Genomic DNA, 20,222 nt, shown 5'->3' on the forward strand with positions numbered 1-20,222 from the left:
TATTTAAATATATATTAGACTGTAATTGGTTTATGTGTTTGTGTGTGTTTTAGGTCGTATACTACCCTGAGAGCTCTATTGAGTTCTGTATCCCCAAGAAAGCATGTATATATGTGTGTGAGAGAGAGAGGGGTGAGGGGAATGGCGCTTTGGCCCTGCTCACTGTTGGTATGCAGCTCCCTAAAAGTTAGGTATGAGCAAACTCAAAAAGGTTCCCCACCCTGATAGAAAAGGTAACACATAAATAAATACATTGCAAATAAATACACTGCAATTTTCCTCAAGCAAGATGCATTTGAGGAAAATTGCATTGAGCTCAACTTTCTACCTGTCCAATTAAACTTCCACTCTAAACAGTGAAGTTACTTAACCTGTGACACTGAAAAGTTACTAAAACCTCACTCCACTACATTTTGTTCCACATATTTCCATGCTTCTATTGATGGTTGTCGTTTTTAAATTTGGTGTCACCATTTACTGACTGAACTGAGCGACGTCAATACAAGAGCACATGGTGCTATCCTGGTAGTCAAACCACCCACCAACCCCAGTGACATTAACTACCACCTTTCTTTAAAAACAGAAAAACACTTCCAAACTTCCAGAAATGCTGCTGTTTTTTGTTTTTTGTAATAATCAAAATAGCTAATTGGCAGAATGAATCGTAGACGGGAAAACATAAAAGGCAGCATATGCTACCTACGATCAAAGCACAAGGGTCACTTTTGTCTGTGTCAAACATCAGTGCAAGGTCTTATACAAGGGAGACATTTTCATATATATTTTAATGGTCTGGGTTGTGTTACTCCTAAGTGTAGAGTCTTTGATATAATTAAATCTTTACCTTAAAAGCTGCCGCCTGTAAAAAGACATTCCACACTTGGCATGGTGTATATTTAATTTGGTAGCGCTCAGAACAATAGGTGTAGACATAAAAGAGTTTATGGATCTTAAGTTTCAAAAAAAAAAAAAAAAAAAACCTTGCAAAGTGAGATTAATCTAATCTCTTTTGCGTAAATCAAATCCCATATAAAGGAATCAACACCTTTTCTAAGCCAGTCTATAATATTTGGGTGCAGGTGGATTTGTTGCTAATTTACCTTCATTCCTTCAGAAGTAAGGCATCATACAGCTGGATTGAAATGAATGCAGCAACGTTTTTTTTCGTTTTGTTTTTACATAAAGAGGCATTGGTTCTTCTTAACAATGTAAGCTAACTTTAGAAGCAGAGGTTTGATGATCTCATGTAATTCGACTAGAAAATAGTAACATTGACAGTTGGCTTATAGTAATTCAGATCTTTGGTCTGTCTAGCCCTCTGTTGTCAACACTGACTGGCAGCAGCTCTCCGTGTTTTCAGGCAGGGATTTTTCCAGCCCTGCTTGGAGATGCAAGGGATTGAAGCCAGGACCCTCTGCATGCAAAGCAGGTGCTCTGCCACTGACCTATATATACTCTTCAAAGCCATCCAAGCTGCAAATGATTGTGTTCCATCCAACATTATGAACCAACTTCTATCTGCACAGTAAGAGATCCCCTTTCTCTCCTTCCTTCTCCCTGCAGCCCACCAAATTTAGCTCCAAAGGATCCTCCCAACCCTTTAGATCAGGTTTGGAGTGGTACACAGGGAATCCATTTTGCCGGCAGTCAGACTCAGTTGCATACAACACTATCTGTGCATTGATTAATTCGACAGCTTAAATCACAATACTGATTTTAAACTGATATTCTCCCTCCTCCACCTGCTCGTATAATAGTCCTCATGGAATAAAGTTGCCTCTAGGGAATGCGTGGATTGCCAGGAGACAGGATATGATCCCTTCTAGGCTGTCCCACTGTTGAGTTCCAGCCTACTGTCCCTCTTCCCCTATTCAGAGCAATACAAAAGAGAGTTGTCAAGTAGGCAGAGAAGTCACTGGAATCACCCAATTCTTAACACACACACACCCCTACTACTACGGAACAGTTCAGGGTTAGGATTCCTATATTATACCAAACAGATAGTGGTTTATTTGTGTTTGTGTGTTACAGATTTTAAGAACTCAAGATATTTAAGTGAGACACGTTTTTTGTTTAATTCTTTGACCTTTTTAAAGTGCCTCAGGCATTTTCAAGGGCTGTACTTATATTGAAAGATAAGAGTCCCACCCCACAGGCTCACAATGTAACAGGCAGGAAACAAAAGGGGAAAGGAATGGAGAGGGGGAAGAGAAAAGGCAGTCCTGGAGTAGCAGCTCCTTTGCTGGCTGATGTCTGGAGTCAGGTTGGTCTCCCCCTTGCCATGGTGGTCTTCCTGTGGACAGGGGGTGGAGCTTCTCGATGGCCCTTGGTTTCCCGGCTGATGGACAAAGCCAGAGTGTGCTGCCCTTCAGCTCTCCAGTCCCAAGGCATATTTTAGAATGGGGTGGGCAGGAAGTAGATCTTCAGATGTTTTAGACATCACAACTTCCAGCATTTCTGACCATTGGTCATCATGGCAGGGGCTTCAGAGAGTTGAAGTCCTAAACATCTGGAGATCTACCTTCTGCTCTTCTATCCCTTCACCACCCCAAAAACCCTCTCTGGAGGGACAGGGGGACCTTTGGAATGGCATGCATGGGGCAGGGGGAGCTGCACTTCTGCTTGTGCAAGCCTGGATCTACACTTTTGATTGGAGATTGGGGAATGCCATTTGTAAACTGCTTTTGTAAGCTTCACTAAGCTGGGGGGCCTTTATTACAGATTGTGTGTGTGTGTGTGATTGCGTTTCCGCACTTGTTTATTTTAGCAACTTTTTTCTTTTCCAACAGTAAAAAATGAATAAAGAAATAGATTAAAACAATTCTCAAGCGTTTTCAGTTTACAGATAACGGTCTGGATTGCCATAGGAGTCAATTAGAAGAAAAACATTTTTAGTACAAAAGGACAAGATATTCAAAAATGATGCCTATAACATCAGACATGATACAAAGCCGGCTGCAAATTATTATTATCATCATCATCATCATCATCATCTTCTTCTTCTTCTTCATCTATATCCCACCTTTTTTCCTCCAAGGAACCCAAGGCAGAGTACATAATCTTCCTCCTCTCCATTTTATCCTCACAACAACCACCCTGTGAGGTAGGTTGGGCTGAGAGTCTGTGTCTGGCCCAAAGTCACCCAGTGGGTTTCCATGGCCGAGTGGGGACAAGAACCCGGATCTCCTGACTCCCAGTCCAACATCTTAGCCATTACACCACAAATGGGATCATCTCATGTAGTAGTATGTTCAAGTTTCATGATCAGCCTAACAGATATTACTAACAGATAAAGTTACAGATGAAGCTTTAGTAATGCTTACAATTGAACTCCTACAATGGAATTTGGGAAACCTGAATGAAGACTATTCAACACCAAAATAAGCATATGGGAGAAGAGAATAACGTTATATCACCAATAAATTGCATCTCACTAAAATTAAAGGCAAAATGGATGTCACTGTATTGTTCCTAATTTCACAATACAATCAAGCTATAAAAACATGAAGTTAACACAAAATAAAATAGGGCACTATAAGGAAAGTTGATTTCAGTTTTCTGTATTTCATAAGCGGTTTCACCAAGCAATGTCTCATTGAATTTTAAGGAGAGCAGGTTCTGTGTTTTAAAAAAATGGTGACCTACTCCTTTGGAATTTCCAATGGAACACAAAATCAGTTTTACATCAGTTGCTAGTTGATATAATTACTTTTTCCCACCAGGGGGCCCTAAACCTGCTGTTTTCTCATTTGATTCTCTTCAATAATCTAAACCACCCTTCCCCAACCTGGTGCCCTCCAGATATTTTGGACAAGAATTCTTGACCATGCTGGCTGGGCTGATGGGAGTTCAAATCCAGAACATCTGAAAAGCACCAGGTTGTGGAGAACTGGTTTAAAAACAGAGAGTACAATCCTGCTTCTGTGGGTAGAGCACTGTACACAGGGAGATCCAATAGGGATCCTGCTTTAAACTGGGGTGGGGGTGGGGGTGCAGACTGGCTCTGGAAGGTATGGCGCCCAAAGCTAATGACCCCCAATACCTGGGACATTTCCATACAGGTCCCCTCTTGTGTAATTTTATTTCTACAAATTAGATTTTCAGAAAATTTATTACACCTAAGCGAAGTCATTTCCTTATCTCAGTTCTGACAATTTATGGGTTGTCTGATTAGGAGGAAAAGGAGGAGGAGGACAACAACAACAACAACAACAACAACAACATAGTATTATTAAAAAGAAAGCTTTTGACTTGGAACTAGGAATTTAGGGAGTGCCTAGAGGTCAGATATTTATAGGAAAAAGTTGTTCAAACATATACATGGATAACATCTGTGTCATACAGTTTACTCTGTTTGTAGCACTAATATAGTGAAATATATCTTGTCAAGTATTTCCAACAGAATGTCAAGCTGAGGAATGAAAACTTTAATTACCAAAACCTGCCTCAAAGCTTCTAAAATCACTCCAAAGTTGCCTACTTAACAGAAATAGCACTGGTAGATTAATATGAGCCATTATTTTGCAGGGCAGTTATGTTCTAAGATAATTTACAACATTTAAATGATATACATTTAAAAGAACAGTACTTTAATCAATAGGAATCGGCACAGAACCACTGCCTTCTTAAGCCAGGGGGTTGTGTCCAATATTAGTCCTACTTAGAGAAGACACACTGAAATTAATAAGACAAGTTAGTCTTAAATGCTATTCATTCCAATGGGTCTACTCTAAGTAGGTAGGGCTAACACGGCATACAACCCAGAGTATGCAAACTAAGCTGAGACTAACATAACATTTAACTAGCATAACATTAATTTCTTGGCTTTATCTCTGTAGGAAGGCTAGCGTTTCTCTGGTGGGGAGGAGCAGGTGCATCTCTTTCAGCCCAAGTTTATCCTCCCCAGATTCTTCAGATCCTACTGAAACTGTCATCTTCTTTGCTCATGTTGCTTTCAGAATGTAAGTGCAGACCCCTCTGAACCAAGTCTAGAATCAGATGGAATATGCAGCAACGAACACACCTAAAGGAAAGGCAGAAATCACAAACATTGATTTGTATGACATTAATATTGTGCATCAACCTCATCTGCCCCTTACGCTACGTTACATTACAATGACATTGTTATTCCATTCAAATAGTACCCAATGAATACACTTTTTGTTCCAACGTTAAAAGTGGGTACAGACCTGTTTAAATCGTCCTCTGATGTTCTCCAGGTCTTCCTGAAGTTTGTCGTAGATTGAATCCTCACGAGGAAATTTCTGAATCATCTCTATTAAGGACTCTAGTACTTTTATCTTTTTCCTGAAAAACATCACATGTAAAATAACACCTGGAATTAAATCAGAAATTAAGAGACTGGCCCACCGAATATTCAGTATGCATTTCTGAAGTTTTGAAATACAGGCTTCGTATAATTTCAGAATCCTCCAGACATGGGAGCTCACAAAACTAAAGCTGCGTTCACTAATAAATCACCCTCATTATCACCACCACTTCCAGAATTTGGGCCCAATTTATTCCTGCATGGGAACCCTTAACATTGTAGTGTTAATAACAAATGTAAAGGATAATGGACACCTGGATTGCAACTGCCCCTCCCCTGAGGGATTGAAACACAGAGACCGCGCCATTCTTAGATGCAGCCATGCCATGCTAGAAACATATGGGGATGATCCATCAGAAAATCTGCTACCCTGAACAGCCAGAGTTCTACGAACTTTCGATTATTCCCAATAAATAGAGAGATCTCTGGGACTGTCACCTGATTGATCGATTAAAAACTGTGCAATTAAAATATCTGAGACAATTAATTAGGCACTGCTGCTACGTCATCCTCCAAACCAATTTTCAAGGGAACTCTCACAAGCTCTCCTCTTTAGTGGACTCACCTCCGCCTAGGCTAGGTGTCTGTCAGGGAGAGGGCAGGACGTTCGTGTGCTCCTTTAAACCCCATTCCTGGCCATTCCCTCCTTCCTCTGCGTATCCCTCCCACCAGGAAATGGGAAGCCCTTGCAATGACTCAAACCCAAACATGCAGTTCGGAGTCTTTTGGAAATGACGGCCAAGCGATACTACATGGGATGCAGTTTCCATTTCTTCTTCCAATACAGTGACAGAATCATGATTTGACAGAAGGGGGGTAGGCCTTGCTCCTTGCAAGCAGGGTGGGGGGAAGACTGGAAATGTCAGTATCTGGACAGAGGGGCTAGATTTGGTGTCTGCAGCCTTCCAGTTAAGTGAATGAGAACACAGCTCTCTTTTGAGTGCTGCTGTGCGCTCCTTGCCATTAGGCCGGCAGCATCTTTAACATCCCTGCTTTGCTCAAGCAGGGCCTTGCACAGTAATAGGCAGGGAAAAGAAACATGTGGGTTTCTCAGAAGCAGATGGCTAGTCCCTGGTGGGTGGTTATTTATTAATATTACCAGTATTAGTACTAGTCGATTTGGATAAGTCTTGGTTCATACACATGGGGCTGCATCCATAAACAGAAGACATTTTGGCACTGTGAACTGTTCTGCAAGAGCCAGTGAAGGCATTGTGTGACATTGTACAAGAGGTGGTTGCACACTAAGATTCTTGTGCTAAGCCAGAAAAAGCCCTCCTGCACATGGAATAGTCTTCCACTCGTAGAAGGGCACCTCTGGACCCAACCCATGCAAACATATGCATATTTAACCAATTGATTTTAAAATCTGTTTAAAGCTATAAAATTTTAGCAAATTTAATTTTAATATTAGTTATTTTTTAAAAAAACTATAACAATTTATAAAACGGATGCACTACTTGTGGTCAATTGTTTTGTTTTTGGAGTGCTATGCTCATGGTCATAGCATCAGCTTAATATTGGTTGATTCAACTGAATAATTAACCTCTGATGATAATCAACTAAGGGCTCATCTACACCTATGAGCATTTCGGGAGGGAGGAGGGAGGATCCCGGGCTTTCCAGCTTCCAGGATCTTCCCCCAGAAGTAAAGAGGAACATTCCGGCGTGGCATATTTTTTTAAAAAAAGTAGGAGCCTGATGTGCAATTGCACAGCTTTGATCCTGTGCAAAATGTAAGTAAAAAAAAAAACCAACCTCAGTGCTGAAAAGCACTAACTGCCATCCCCCACCCCCCGGATGGGCATGGAGTCACCCTGTGCAGCTCCGTGCCCATTTGCTAAGGCCCTACTCACAGGGAGGAGGGAGGACCCGGGAGCCTGTGCCTGCGGTCCTTAGGGTTGTCCCAGGACCGCAGGAAAAATTGTGATAAAAGTAGTCCATTTTACCCTGGGGAAAGTGAATGGTCATCCCAGGTTGACCCTGGGATCCCCTGTGCATCATTTGGAAGTACAGGAACAACCTTGCGCTGATCCCGGGATAAATGGATGGTATAGACATCCCCTAAGATTTCTCAAATCGAGTGGGAGCCCTAGAAATTTCCCATTATATATATGGGAACAGAAAATAACATACTATACTAAGAAAGATGCTTGAGTAACTCCATGAGCAGATGGAATTTGAATGAAGATGCTCCAGACACATGTCCTATACCGCAGGGTAAACAACTTATGGCCCTCCAGATGTTTGGGCCTACAACTTCCATCAGCCCTTTCTAAAGGTAAAGGATGACGGAAATTGACTGACACAGCTTAAATCAGATTTCATAGCTGTGACATCTGGCCTACTTTTTTAAAAAAATTCTGTTCTTCTCCCATCCCTAGTATTTAACCACCTAGCCTGAAAAAGAGGCCTGGAGAAATTGAAAGCTTGCAGAATCTTTTGTGACATTTGGTTAATTCTAATGACGTCATTGTCCAACTGGGGATTTTGGATTTATTTTTCTCTCGTGGACTAGCACATCTTTGGTGGTGTTTTTTTTTTAAAGTAGTTTAGATCATGTATGCTTGACATTAGACAAGATAAACGTTCATTACTGTACCTGAAGTCAAAGGACTGCAATGTATTTTTATTGGGGGGGTGGGTTCCTCCCCAGAGCACCAGCTAACAAGAGGAGGCTATGCAATTGCAACTTACAGTAAATCCCCCTATTTAGCAATTTGGCACTTGGGAGAACAGAGAGGTATCCATCTGCCAGGCAAGGAGCCCAGAAATGTTCGTCTATGAAAAAGCACCAATCTTATTCTACACATGACCTCATCTCTCGGTGTTTAGCCATGGATTCCTGCCAATTTAGAATCACCTCTCTATCTTAAGGAGAAATGGAAACTGCATCCACATGATATTCACTGGCAAGCCATTTCCAAAGCACTCATTACATGCTGTGGTGTTCAGCCAGAACAGCAACAAAGCCGGGGGTGGGGGAGAAGAGAGAGAGAGAACTTAACTTGGACCCTCTTATTTAAGAAGGTAAAGCCATCTATAGAAGTTTCAGAAAACTTCTCACTAAGTGGCCAAATACCATGCTTGAGCATTCCTAAATATTCAGGAAGCTCAAGGATTCTGCATCATGTTTCTGAATGCTATGATATGTATAATGTTGCTGGAACATCACCAAAAGACAGCATTTATAATACTGAGCTAGCACATCTGCTGGTATGATCACCTTTCAGCTTGATATGGTAATATAGTAAGTGTTGGCAAGCAATGCTGTCACTGCCACACACACACCCCACCCCACTGGCTACTTTACTGTCTATCTCAGAATGATACTGTTCACCTCTTTATCTTTTCTGCCTTACTGCATAAGTTTGACCTTTTTGCTCCAAGGAGAAACATCCCAGTTCTAAGAAACAAACTGGAACAAGCCCATGAAAAGCCAGGCAATGGATATCTTCCAGTGTTTCCTTCTTCCACAAGAAACATCCTGAGTTTTGTTCTGCTCAAAATGCTCCCACAGTGGAAAGGGGCAGACAGGAAGCAAGTTTGCTTATTTCTCCCTCCCTCTGTTCCAGAGTGTCGCCCAACCCTCTGGAGCAAGTTTTCACGGGTATAGGAGGTTGTAAGAGTGTGTGGGTGGTGGATGACAGAAATCAACTTCTCCCCAATTCCACTACTAGGATTCCTCTGATAGATCAGAAGACGTCCATCCATGGGAGGCAAAGTCTGGATCTACCCCATTTGGTAAACACTGGTTTTCTTTTTAAAGCCTACCTGTGTTTTTCATCTGAGCCATTATGAAGCAGCCTCTGCCATGTCACTGCAAAACCAAGGTATGATCCAATCTATAAATTGGAAAATATATCATTTATTGCTTTGTTCTTTTTATGCCAATAAGATTATTTCTCCTTAGGGAATTTAAATGATGAACTTAAAAAATGCCAAAGGAAGCACTCATAAGCTTACTTAAAAGCACAGCCGCAATTTAATATTATAATATTAAACAAGGGGACAGGAGCAGGCAGAAGAAACATCATGGCCTGCTCCTGTTGGACTCTTCCCCCACCCCCACAGGGCAAACTGTCATCTTGGCCCTGTGAGGAAGAAGAAAGAGCAAGGGGACAGGAGCAGGCAGAAGAAACATCATGGCCTGCTCCTGTTGGACACTTCCCCCACCCCCACAGGGCAAACTGTCATCTTGGCCCTGTGAGGAAGAAGAAAGAGCAAGGGGACAGGAGCAGGCAGAAGAAACATCATGGCCTGCTCCTGTTGGACTCTTCCCCCACCCCCACAGGACAAACTGTCATCTTGGCCCTGTGAGGAAGAAGAAAGAGCAAGGGAACAGGAGCAGGCAGAAGAAACATCATGGCCTGCTCCTGTTGGACACTTCCCCCACCCCCACAGGGCAAACTGTCATCTTGGCCCTGTGAGGAAGAAGAAAGAGCAAGGGGACAGGAGCAGGCAGAAGAAACATCATGGCCTGCTCCTGTTGGACTCTTCCCCCACCCCCACAGGGCAAACTGTCATCTTGGCCCTGTGAGGAAGAAGAAAGAGCAAGGGGACAGGAGCAGGCAGAAGAAACATCATGGCCTGCTCCTGTTGGACTCGCTCTCTCTCCTCCCCCCCTCCCTCCCTCCTGAACTCCTGTTCCTTGTGTGTCATGTCTTTATTAGACTGTAAGCCTGAGGGCAGGGACTGTCTTTTTTGCGAAGTGTAAGCCGCTCTGAGAGCCTTTTTTGGCTGAGGAGCGGGGTATAAATATGATAAATAAAAATAAAAAAATAAAAATATAATATTAACATAGAGCTTGGATATGTCCAGTTACAGAATTGCACAAGCAGAGAAATTCAATTTATGGATTAATATTCACTTAGGTCTCAAAAATAAATTGTCATGTCACTTCTTTGGATGAGAATGCTAATTTCAATTTTATCACCTACTTCTAAGCCAACGCTGGCACCCTGCTGCAATCCGTATTGCCTTCCTTCAATGACACCAGCATGAATTCCTTCGGTATAACCTTCTTGATAGCCTTCACCATGAAATCTGTAGAAAGGCACATTTGGAAAGACGTTAGTCTGATGAAGCAAGAATGCTCTTGCACACACCTGAGAGGCTAACAGCCCAAGCCAACATGGGTTAACTTTAAAGGAAGTCCTAAGTTTGAACCAGCTTCAAAGGGGGTTAAGCGGTTTAACTTTTTGCAGGATTCCATTCAATTTCAAATCCATGGTGAAGTGGAGACACTTTTAACAATTATGAAAGAACTTGCCCATGTGGCACAGAGATGGCTGAACTTCTGCCATACTTATGTTCTAAACACTGTGGTTGCACAAATACTCTAGGAGGAAGCTGTCAGATCCTTCTCCAACAGCTTTCTCCTGGAGGTAGGACTTTCTTTTTTTAAAAGAAATTTCTAAAAATCATGACTTGGTGAGATAAGATGTTCATCCTATCTCATCAAATCTTGATTTTTAAAAATATAATAATATAGATACATGACACTTCAGATTGCAAAAATAGCTGTAGAAGCTGCCATAGCAAGGAAAGTTTTTACAGATCTAAATTTGGTACGTTGCAACAGCTATGAATTGGTATGGTCGCTGTGAACCAGAATACTTGCATCAGCATGTCCTTGATATGTGCACTTGCATTGTAGTTGTTTAATTTGTATGAATATATAATATTGTGATGGCTTTGGTCATATAGTAAACTTGACTAACTAGCATACCTCTCATTTTAGCAAAGCTAAACTGACAAGAGCTGGATTCACCGAACATGCTAAACCACCCAGTGTGGGTTGTTGAACCATGGGTTATCGTGTTGTCTGAGTGCAGTTTCAGGAGCAAGGTGCTTATTTATTTATTTCATTTATATGCTGCCCCATAGCCGAAGCTCTCTGGGCAGTTTACAAAAGTTAAAAAATGCATATGTTTGCTTATCAATTCAAGGCACTCTCTAATAAAATTGATCTTCTAGATCCATTTCAATCCAAATTTAGGTTTGGTTTTGGCACTGAAACTGCCGTGGTTGCCCTGTGGAATGATGTCTCCAAGGAGAGAAACAGGAGGTTTGGACACTTGTGATTCCCCTGGAACTCTTGGTACCTTTCAGTTCGTCATCTGCTATCCTCCTGGAAAGGCTGCCCGAATTGGATGTGGATAGCACTGTTCTCCAGTGGTCCCCGAGTCAGGTGAAAGGAGTTTTGTAGAACAGTCTTCCCCCAACCTAGTGCCCTCCGGATGTGTTGGACTACACCTCCCATCATCCCCAGCCAGTGTGGCCATTGATGTCTTGATAGCAGTTGCAGTCAAACACATCTGAAGGGCACCAAGTTGGGGAAGGCAGCTTAGAGAAAAAGCCCTGATGGGCTGGATATCACAAATGGACATGTGAATCCTTACTACAGATTTATAACAATTGAGTGAGCTTGTCCCTTCTATGCCTGCCTCTTAAGGCAAAACACTGCAACCATTATACCAGTTAAGAATGCTTAATGCCTGTCACCTATGAAACACAGCAACTTAGTAAAACTGTTTGTAAGGTTTTTTTTAAAAAAAAATAGTTAGAAAGGGACATTGGAATAACAGACCTTGATATTTCCAGCATTAAGACTTACTGCATTAATACTTAAGTGTCCAGGACAGTCATAACAAGAGTAATGAGATTATATTGTTACAAACCATAATATTTTGCTAGTATTACAAAAACAGTGCATTCAGAAGAAATGTGATTACAATATTCTGCTCTCAGAGTTTACTTTTGCTTGTTATGAAATAGATATCAACATTTAAATAGACACATAACAGCTTTACAAGAATAGACAACTGGTTTATAAATCTACCTCTTTTAATTTCAGAGCCCTTATCTTTCTTTATTACATGATAAAGCCCTTAAGCTGGTTTGACTAAGAGCATCTGAATGGTTACTTTTTAAACTCAGTGACAAAATGAAGGCACACATGAAATATGAAAATTCACCTTGAGGAAGTCATGTGATAACAGATAAATACAAATGTAACAAAGACCAGTACTTTAAAAAAATAGATTACTAAAACTGATTACTTTTTGTTCTTCTTTTGTCCTTAACCTATGAACCTATCTATCTGTTTCATTAACTTTCTCTAATTGTTTAACCATCGATTGTGAAACTAATAAAGTATTTCCAGCATCACCGGGGGTGGTTGGGGTTTTTGGACCAGATGACACTTGAGGTCACTTTCTTCTATCAGACAGAGCTGCACAAAATGTTTAGGAAATATTGCTGACACATGAAAGATCTAACTTTCTTTCAATGTAAGTGATAACAAGTCAATCTGGAGATACATTGTATAAAGCTAGTATTATTGTGGACACTGGGAAGTAAACAGAACACTGAGCAGGAACGAAACAAGATGTCATCAATTACACAACATTTGTGCTATCCTTGTGAGGTAGGTCACTCTTGCTCCCATTTTAACAGACTGGAGAACAGAGGAAGAAAAAAAAACTTCTAAGTCTGAAGTTGGATTGGATTGTTACTCTTTTCCCCCCCTTCACCCAATCATCTTTTCCCCACCTCATCAACAACAGAACAAAATGTACAAATTCAGCATGTGGAACTTTCCCCTATCATTATATCTCCATGCTGTGGTGGGGGAAGCAAGTTAAATTCTGGGCATGCAGTTATTGAACTCAAAGTCAGAGAATCTTGGTGAGGGGTGGAGGGCAGGGGAGAAGAGCAGAAACCAAAGCCTGAACCCAGATCTCTAAGGGCAAAGTAGCACAATGTGCCTTCACAGCGGCAGGGTAGCTGTGTTAATATTCTGCAGCAAAAATAAAGAGCCATGTTGCTCTTTAATAGGGTGACCATATGAAAAGGAGGACAGGGCTCCTGTATCTTTAACAGTTGTACAGAAAAGGGAATTTCAGCAGGTGTCATTTGTACACATTCACCACCTGGTGAAATTCCCTCTTCATCTCAAAAGTTAAAGCTGCAGGAGCCCTGCCCTCTTTTGTATCTGGTCACACTAGTATAACTCCTTCAGCTTTAACTGTTGTGATGAAGAGAGAATTTCCCAAGGCGCTGCCTGCATACAGATGATACCTGCTGAAATCCCCTTTTCTATACAACTGTTAAAGATACAGGAGCCCTGTCCTCCTTTTCATAGGGTCACCCTAACTTTAAAGGCTAACAAATTTGTTATGGTCATCAGCTTTTATCTGGGATAAAGTTTATCATCGTCATCACCATTATAATTTCACGTAGCGTGATGATTACAATGGTGATGATGATAAACTTTATCCCAGATAATCGCAGTACCAAATTCCTCCCACTTCCTGGTGTGAATACGCTAAAGGAGAGGCAATCTGTACTGAAACAAGTTAAATGACACACAGGAGGTCTGGGCTTTCCTCTATCGCAACCTGACGCGCTGCAGATGTTTTGGACTATAAATCCCATCGGTTCCAGCCAGCGGTCAGGGATGGCGCCCTCCGCAGACCCGCCTTCCCACTTCCTCTCTCCCATCTCCGACCAGCGCAGAATGGAAATCGGCGCGGGAGGGGGCAAGGAGCAAGAAGAGTCCTTCGCCGGGGACGCGAAGGGCCAAGGCAGCCCCCGAGGCCACGATCAGGCCGTACCTCGTCTCCGCCATGACGATGGCATCGAAGGCGTCCGACTCGCACGCACTGGTTTCCATAGCTCCTGCCTCACCGTGTCCAGAGCGACGACTACTGCTGATCGTATAGTCATCCCAGGCGCTGGGTGACCGCAGACGGCGAGCCGGACGGACCAACTGAAGCGGTCTCGTCGCGCATGCTCCGAAGGGAGCCGACGTCCCTTCGTGACGTCAGAGCCAGAATCAGCACGGGGTGAGCTGCTGGGTTTCTTGTCTTCCCCGGGTAAGCCACTAGAGGGGGCAAGTCTTCTTTGCAAAAGAAATTCACCGAGTGCGGTGTGGAGGGATACGCGTGTAGATGCGGTTCGTGATGAGTACCTGCACTTCACAGGCAACCTCGGGTGTTTTCACACTTGACGCTTATTGCAGGGCTCTTCCTGACACACAAAGGGTACAATCCTATACAAAAAACGCCCTAGAACTCCCAGCATTCCCCAGCCATCTGTGTGTGGGAATTTATAAGTAGCAGCCGAACGGATTAGGAGATTGCAGGGTACAGCCTGTTGATTAAATTCCCCTGCAGTCCAAGGAGTATGGTGTTTTTTACTATGAGTGCTCCACGTGATGCATGAGATTGCCACATAGAACTGTTACACGTGTAGATTGGGTGGAAGCCATTTCCCCAGCCTCCATACCACTCCTGAAACGCCCCAGGTTTCCTGCAGCTGGCTGGATCATCTCCCTCTTGTCCAAAGTTTATTCTCACCAGTCAATCTTCCATCACTGGATGCCAGCATTTTGGAGCTCTCAGATTTGCTTCAGAAAGTAACAAAAGGCTCTTAGACTTCATCTTCAGAAGATATCATGCATGATATCCAGGAAGTTTAAAACGTGTGATCTGTCTAGTATCTGTGGCAGTAAAAATTTCTGCAGCACCCTGGTTCAAACAATCCCCAGCCCTCATGTGTTTAGCTACACTTTCAAAAATGGTGACACAAAATGAGAAGGCAAACACAGGCATTTTGAAATGCAGGCTTGAATCTCACTCCCCCCCCCCCCTACTATTCTGGCATAGACTGGGGAGGAGATTTTAAAACCTTATCACGCTGGTAAAGTGTTTCAATTCCACACAATAGTTTGGATGTCTTTAAGGGTGTAGAGTAAAAAAATATTGTGAGGTCAAATGGGTGAACTCTTTTTCCCCTGACATCTTACATTTTAACAGAGTCTGTGTTGGGTATTTCAACTGTTTTTCAAGGACTGCATGACCTCAGACATGACCAAGTGCAGGGTTCAGACATGCATATAATCTCACCTGCTGAAACAACAGAGCAATCAGCCCAAAGTTATCTGTCAGATTTTCCTTCTGTAAACAACTACTTAATGGCATTATTTATGGTGAAATTGAACTAATTTGCAACTTTTGCTGGGTGGCACTGAGCGAAGAGTAAAGTGCAGCTTAGTGGAACTCTCTTGCATGTATCAAGAAGTACAAAATCTTGGCATTGTCCCTGATATCTGAATGGGGAAATCATTCAAAAGCTTTTGGGTTGGGGGTTAATGGCCCACCTAAAATTACATAAAGAAAAGCCAATCTAACCTCATCAGTCTAGTCTCTTTTGGTGGCGGGACATAGAGTAGGACCTCCAAAGCAGTTCTTAAGCTATGGGCAGGTTCATATGAGAGGACACAATCTTTCAGATATCCTGGCTACAAACCTTTTAAGACTTGTGGTCCCAAGCTTATATGGCTCAGGACCGTAATACCTGATGAAACAGCTCTTCCGATCTGAACATACATGTACACTACATCTGTCCCCCCAATCCCGAGTGCCACCTTCAAGGGAGTTTCAGAAGGTGGTAACCAGGGACAGGGCCTTCTCAGTGGAATGAGCTCCTCAATGAGGCCTGCCTGGTGCTGACACTGTCATCTTTTCGTCTGCCTCTACTCCCAAGCATTTAATGGTATATTAGGAGGCATCTATGTTTGCTATTTTAGAGTAAGTGTATTAGAAAAAACATTATTTGTTTTTAGTTTACGTCGTTTTAGTTATTCTGTGTTATTTTTTTCTAAGTATTTTTATTATAGGTATTTCGTATTTCTAAAAATTGTTGTAAACCACCCAGAGAGCTTTGGCTATGGAGCGGTATCGAAATGAATTTATTTATTATTGTTGTTATTGTTACTGCATAATGCATAAGTGCATGGCCTATCAGCTGCATGTGTTTCTTGGCACTCCTGGTACAGCCTGCAGAGCCATGGATTTCACCTCTCCCAACTCCTGCGACTACATCTCTAAGATTGCTGTTTTCTGCCACTAATAGCAGCTGCAATCAGCTGGGTGGTAGAGAAAAGTAGACGGGGCACGCTGTCCTACTGTGACCTGTTGGCTGTCCATATATGATCTAGGGCAGGAATAAGCAGAAAGTAGACCTTCAGATGTTTGGGACTTCAACTCCCAGTATTCCTGATCATTGGCCATGCTAGCAAGGGGTTCTGGGAGTTGAAGTCCAAAACATGTGGAGATCTACTTTCTGACCATTCCTGCTCTAGGGAAATGGGATCCAGTGATAGCTTTTTTCCACTGTGTTCTTACCACAGCTTCTTTTTAAAGGAATTGGCACACATCCTTCCCATAAATAAGGGTTTACAACCTTTGTCCCACCAATCCCCCTTTGGAAGCCTTTAGTAACCAGGATGAACAAGGCTCCAACAAGCAAACAAAGCTCTTACCGCTCCAGACAATTGAGTTCCATCCTCAAGCTGAAAAAGATTATATATGCATCCATCAAAACTGGGTATACACAGCCATCCAGCCACCACCTCCAATCCTGCTTTCAACTCAGAGTCCAAGTCAGAGCAGATGCAAGAGGTTTTATCGGCAAAGTGTTTTGCAAACTCATCACAGCAGGTTGCAAAAGTTGCCCCTTGCTACTCTGTGGCCTGACATAGTAACAATCCCTTTACTATTCAAAATAAATAATGGCCATCTTGTCCCTGTGGGGAAGCAGCAGGAGCAAGGGAGATGGGAGCAGGCAGAGACCATCAGGGTCTGCTTCAGTTGGACTCCCCACCCACACCCACGGCTAACAGTCAACTTGACCCTATGGGGAAGAAGGAGCTGTTAGTCTGCCCTTCACTGGGAGATGGGGGGGGGGGGGGGGAGCAGGGCCTTCCTATCAGTCCTGCTAAAGTCTCCTTAATTTAGGGTGAAAAGGAAGGGTGAAAAGGAAGACAGGGCTCCTGTATCTTTAACAGTTGTATTAAAAAGGGAATTTCAGGTGTCATTGCTGCAGGAGCCCTGCCCTCTTTTAAATTTGGTCACTCTAGTATAGCTCCTGCAGCTTTAACTGTGGTGATGAAGAGGAAATTTCACCAGGTTCTCCATATATACAAATGACACCTGCTGAAATTCCCTTTTCTATGCAACTGTTAAAGATACAGGAGCCCTGTCCTCCTTTTCATATGGTCACCCTACTTAATTTCTTTTTCTTTTCCCCCTCTTCCCTCCCCATCCCCTTTTCCTCATGTGTCACGTCTTTTTTAGAATGTAAGCCTGAGGGCAGGAACGGTCTTCTTTACTGATTTATTGTGAGACACTCTGGGAGCCTTTTTGGCTGAGGTGCAGGATAAAAATACTATAAAGAAATAAAATAAAATAACTCTGCTGGATGATACTGTGCTGATGCAATAGTGCCAGCAAAGAACATTTTTTGGTGTCACCAGCCTCTGTAACATCTATTATTAAACTTCTCCACTGCCACCACCCTATTTTTTTATCTTCTAAAAGAATGAGGGTATTATTATTATTATTATTATTATTATTATTATTATTATTATTATTATTATTATATTTATTTGTATCCCGCCTTTTGCCCAATACTGGGCCTCAAGGTGGCCTTACAAAATTTAAAGCATATACATTTTAAACCTAGGAAAAGAAATGTACTAGAATTAAAATTAAATAAAACTTATTTATTTATTTATTTATTACATTTTTATACCGCCCAATAGCCAAAGCTCTCTGGGCGGTTCACAAAAATTAAAACCATAATAAAACAACCAACATGTTAAAAGCACAAATACAAAATACAGTATAAAAAGCACAACCAGGATAAAACCACGCAGCAAAATTGATATAAGATTAAAATACAGAGTTAGAACAGTAAAATTTAAATTTAAGTTAAAATTAAGTGTTTAAATATTGAGAGAATAAAAAGTTCTTCAGCTGGTGACGAAAGGTGTAAGCGCCAGGTGGACCTCATTCCACAACCGGGGTGCCACAGCGGAGAAAGCCCTTAATATAATAAACCTTTGTGTGTGAGTGTGCGTGTGTATTGTCCACCTGAAGTAACGCATACTACAGAGCAGACATGATTGTTAAACAAAATAAGAATAAAGTTTATTCATATAGAAAAAGTTTTTAAAAGACACTTTAAGGTTATTCTACTTTATCCACATACATCTACCTCCCTCAACATACTAACAACCTCCAAATCCTATAACCTTACTTTCTTAATATTATATTGAAACAAACCTCTACTAAACCCAACTCACTCCTACCCTCACTAACTCCTTAAGCCTGACTCTTCTGACTGACTCCCTCTTCTAACTGCCTAAACACTCCTTAACTGTCTCTCACTCCCCGCTCTTTCTCCATTCAAATCAACCAGTCAGATGACACCACTCACACTGCTCACCGTTCTAACTCCCCCTCCCACTTACTATTTCCTGAAAATAAAAGAATTTGCCACAGCAAATCCAAACCTAAACCAAACACTTAGATATATACATATAAACAATAACATAAATTATCATTTTGTCACATTGCCCCTCGCTACTCTGTGGCCTGATGTAGTAACAATTCCTTTACTATTCAAAGTAACTGCTGGATGATACTGTGCTGATGCAATAGTGGCAGCAAAGAACAAATGGCCTAGAGCCCCAGCCAGCCATATTGGGAGTTGTAGGCATTTTATCTATCTAAATATGCATAGGCAGGGCCGGTGCTACCATAGAGGCCATTCAGGCGGCCGCCTAGAGCACCAAGCTAAGAGGGGTGCTGGGTGCAGCACAGAACTCACGCTTGTTGGCTGTGAGCCTGGCCAGCCCAAGGATTCAGCTGGGCCTGGGCGGGCAAGATGGTGCCCTGTGCCCGCCCAGCCGAACCGAAGGCAGGGACGCTGGGCGGCTCCACGTTCAAACTTCCGGAACGTGCCCAGATGAGAGAGAGAGAGAATGTATGGGTGAATGGGGTGCATGGGGTCTTTGAGTGAATGCATGTGTTCATGCGGTGTGTTTGTTTGGAGTGAGTGATGCTGAGTGTGTGTGTGTGTGTGTGAGTTGGGGGGATGATTTGGAGGTGATATTCCTATTAAATAATGCATTTTAGACCCATAGACGTTCCTTTCCAATTTGTTTGCTATAATTGGCATGACATATTTCTTGCTCTTTAAAATAAATTTAGCAGTTTAAAGTTTTGTGCTTCTTATTTTTTCCAGGAAACATAAGTTCTTGAAAATCAAAGTTGGCATTTTTTGGGGTGGGTGGGGTGAAAGTAGCTCACTTTGCCTAGGGCCTAAAATAGTCTGGCACCGGCCCTGTGCATAGGATTGCACTTTTAATCACTTTTAATCGCTTTTAATCACTTCTAATCACTCTCACTAATGATGAACTCAGGTGTTGGGTCCCAATAGGAAGATAGCCAAAAATTGGGCTATTGAGAAACAAAGAGGGAATTATCAACATGCTTGAGAAAACCCCAGGTTTGCAGAAGTACAATAAAAACAAAACTAAAACATGGGTAGGATCTACATTACTGCTTTAAAAGGGTTGGGGCCCAGCACACATGCCATATAGAGTTTTCAAAGTGTTGTATCCTGCTTGGTGTAGATCTGGGAGGTCAGTATACGCTTCATCACTTTGTCGCAGGTCCTACTTTGGTACTGCATGATATGATCATTCAAAGAAAAGTTAATAGAGCCAGAGCCAGACAAGAGAAAAACATATTCTTATATTTTATTTTTTATTACAAATGTTACACGCTAAACCTACAGATTTCACACACATTTTTTAAAGTTTCATGTTTTTTCCTCACCATTATCAAGATTACACAAAACACTATTTTTGTCAGCCTGTTAAAAAAAGGAAAAGGAAAAAGACAACATTTGAGTACATAAATAGAAATTTAAGTATAAATACAGTAACAAAATAAACAGAGGTGTGTGTTTAATAAATTAATTATAAATATTGCGTTGACAATGAAGTGCTAGGTCAAGAAAATGTTTTCCTTTT

General features: G+C 41.9%; 1 protein-coding gene across 1 annotated transcript in view; it reads right to left on the bottom strand.

Moving 5' to 3' along the window:
- Window positions 1–4,537: 4,537 nt before the first annotated feature.
- LTO1 (LTO1 maturation factor of ABCE1) overlaps window positions 4,538–20,222 on the bottom strand; it is a 148,420-nt gene continuing 132,735 nt past the window's right edge. The window contains exons 2-6 of the mRNA XM_063117378.1: window positions 13,951–14,040; window positions 10,270–10,375; window positions 9,104–9,174; window positions 5,190–5,307; window positions 4,538–5,023 (exon numbers count right to left, since the gene is read on the bottom strand). Of these exons, the coding sequence (XP_062973448.1) occupies window positions 4,955–5,023; window positions 5,190–5,307; window positions 9,104–9,174; window positions 10,270–10,375; window positions 13,951–14,009 (423 nt within the window). The 5' untranslated portion in view covers window positions 14,010–14,040 and the 3' untranslated portion in view covers window positions 4,538–4,954. The remainder of the gene's footprint in view (window positions 5,024–5,189; window positions 5,308–9,103; window positions 9,175–10,269; window positions 10,376–13,950; window positions 14,041–20,222) is intronic.

This window comes from Elgaria multicarinata, chromosome 2, assembly GCF_023053635.1.
Source record: "Elgaria multicarinata webbii isolate HBS135686 ecotype San Diego chromosome 2, rElgMul1.1.pri, whole genome shotgun sequence".
NCBI classification, from domain to species: Eukaryota; Metazoa; Chordata; class Lepidosauria; order Squamata; family Anguidae; genus Elgaria; species Elgaria multicarinata.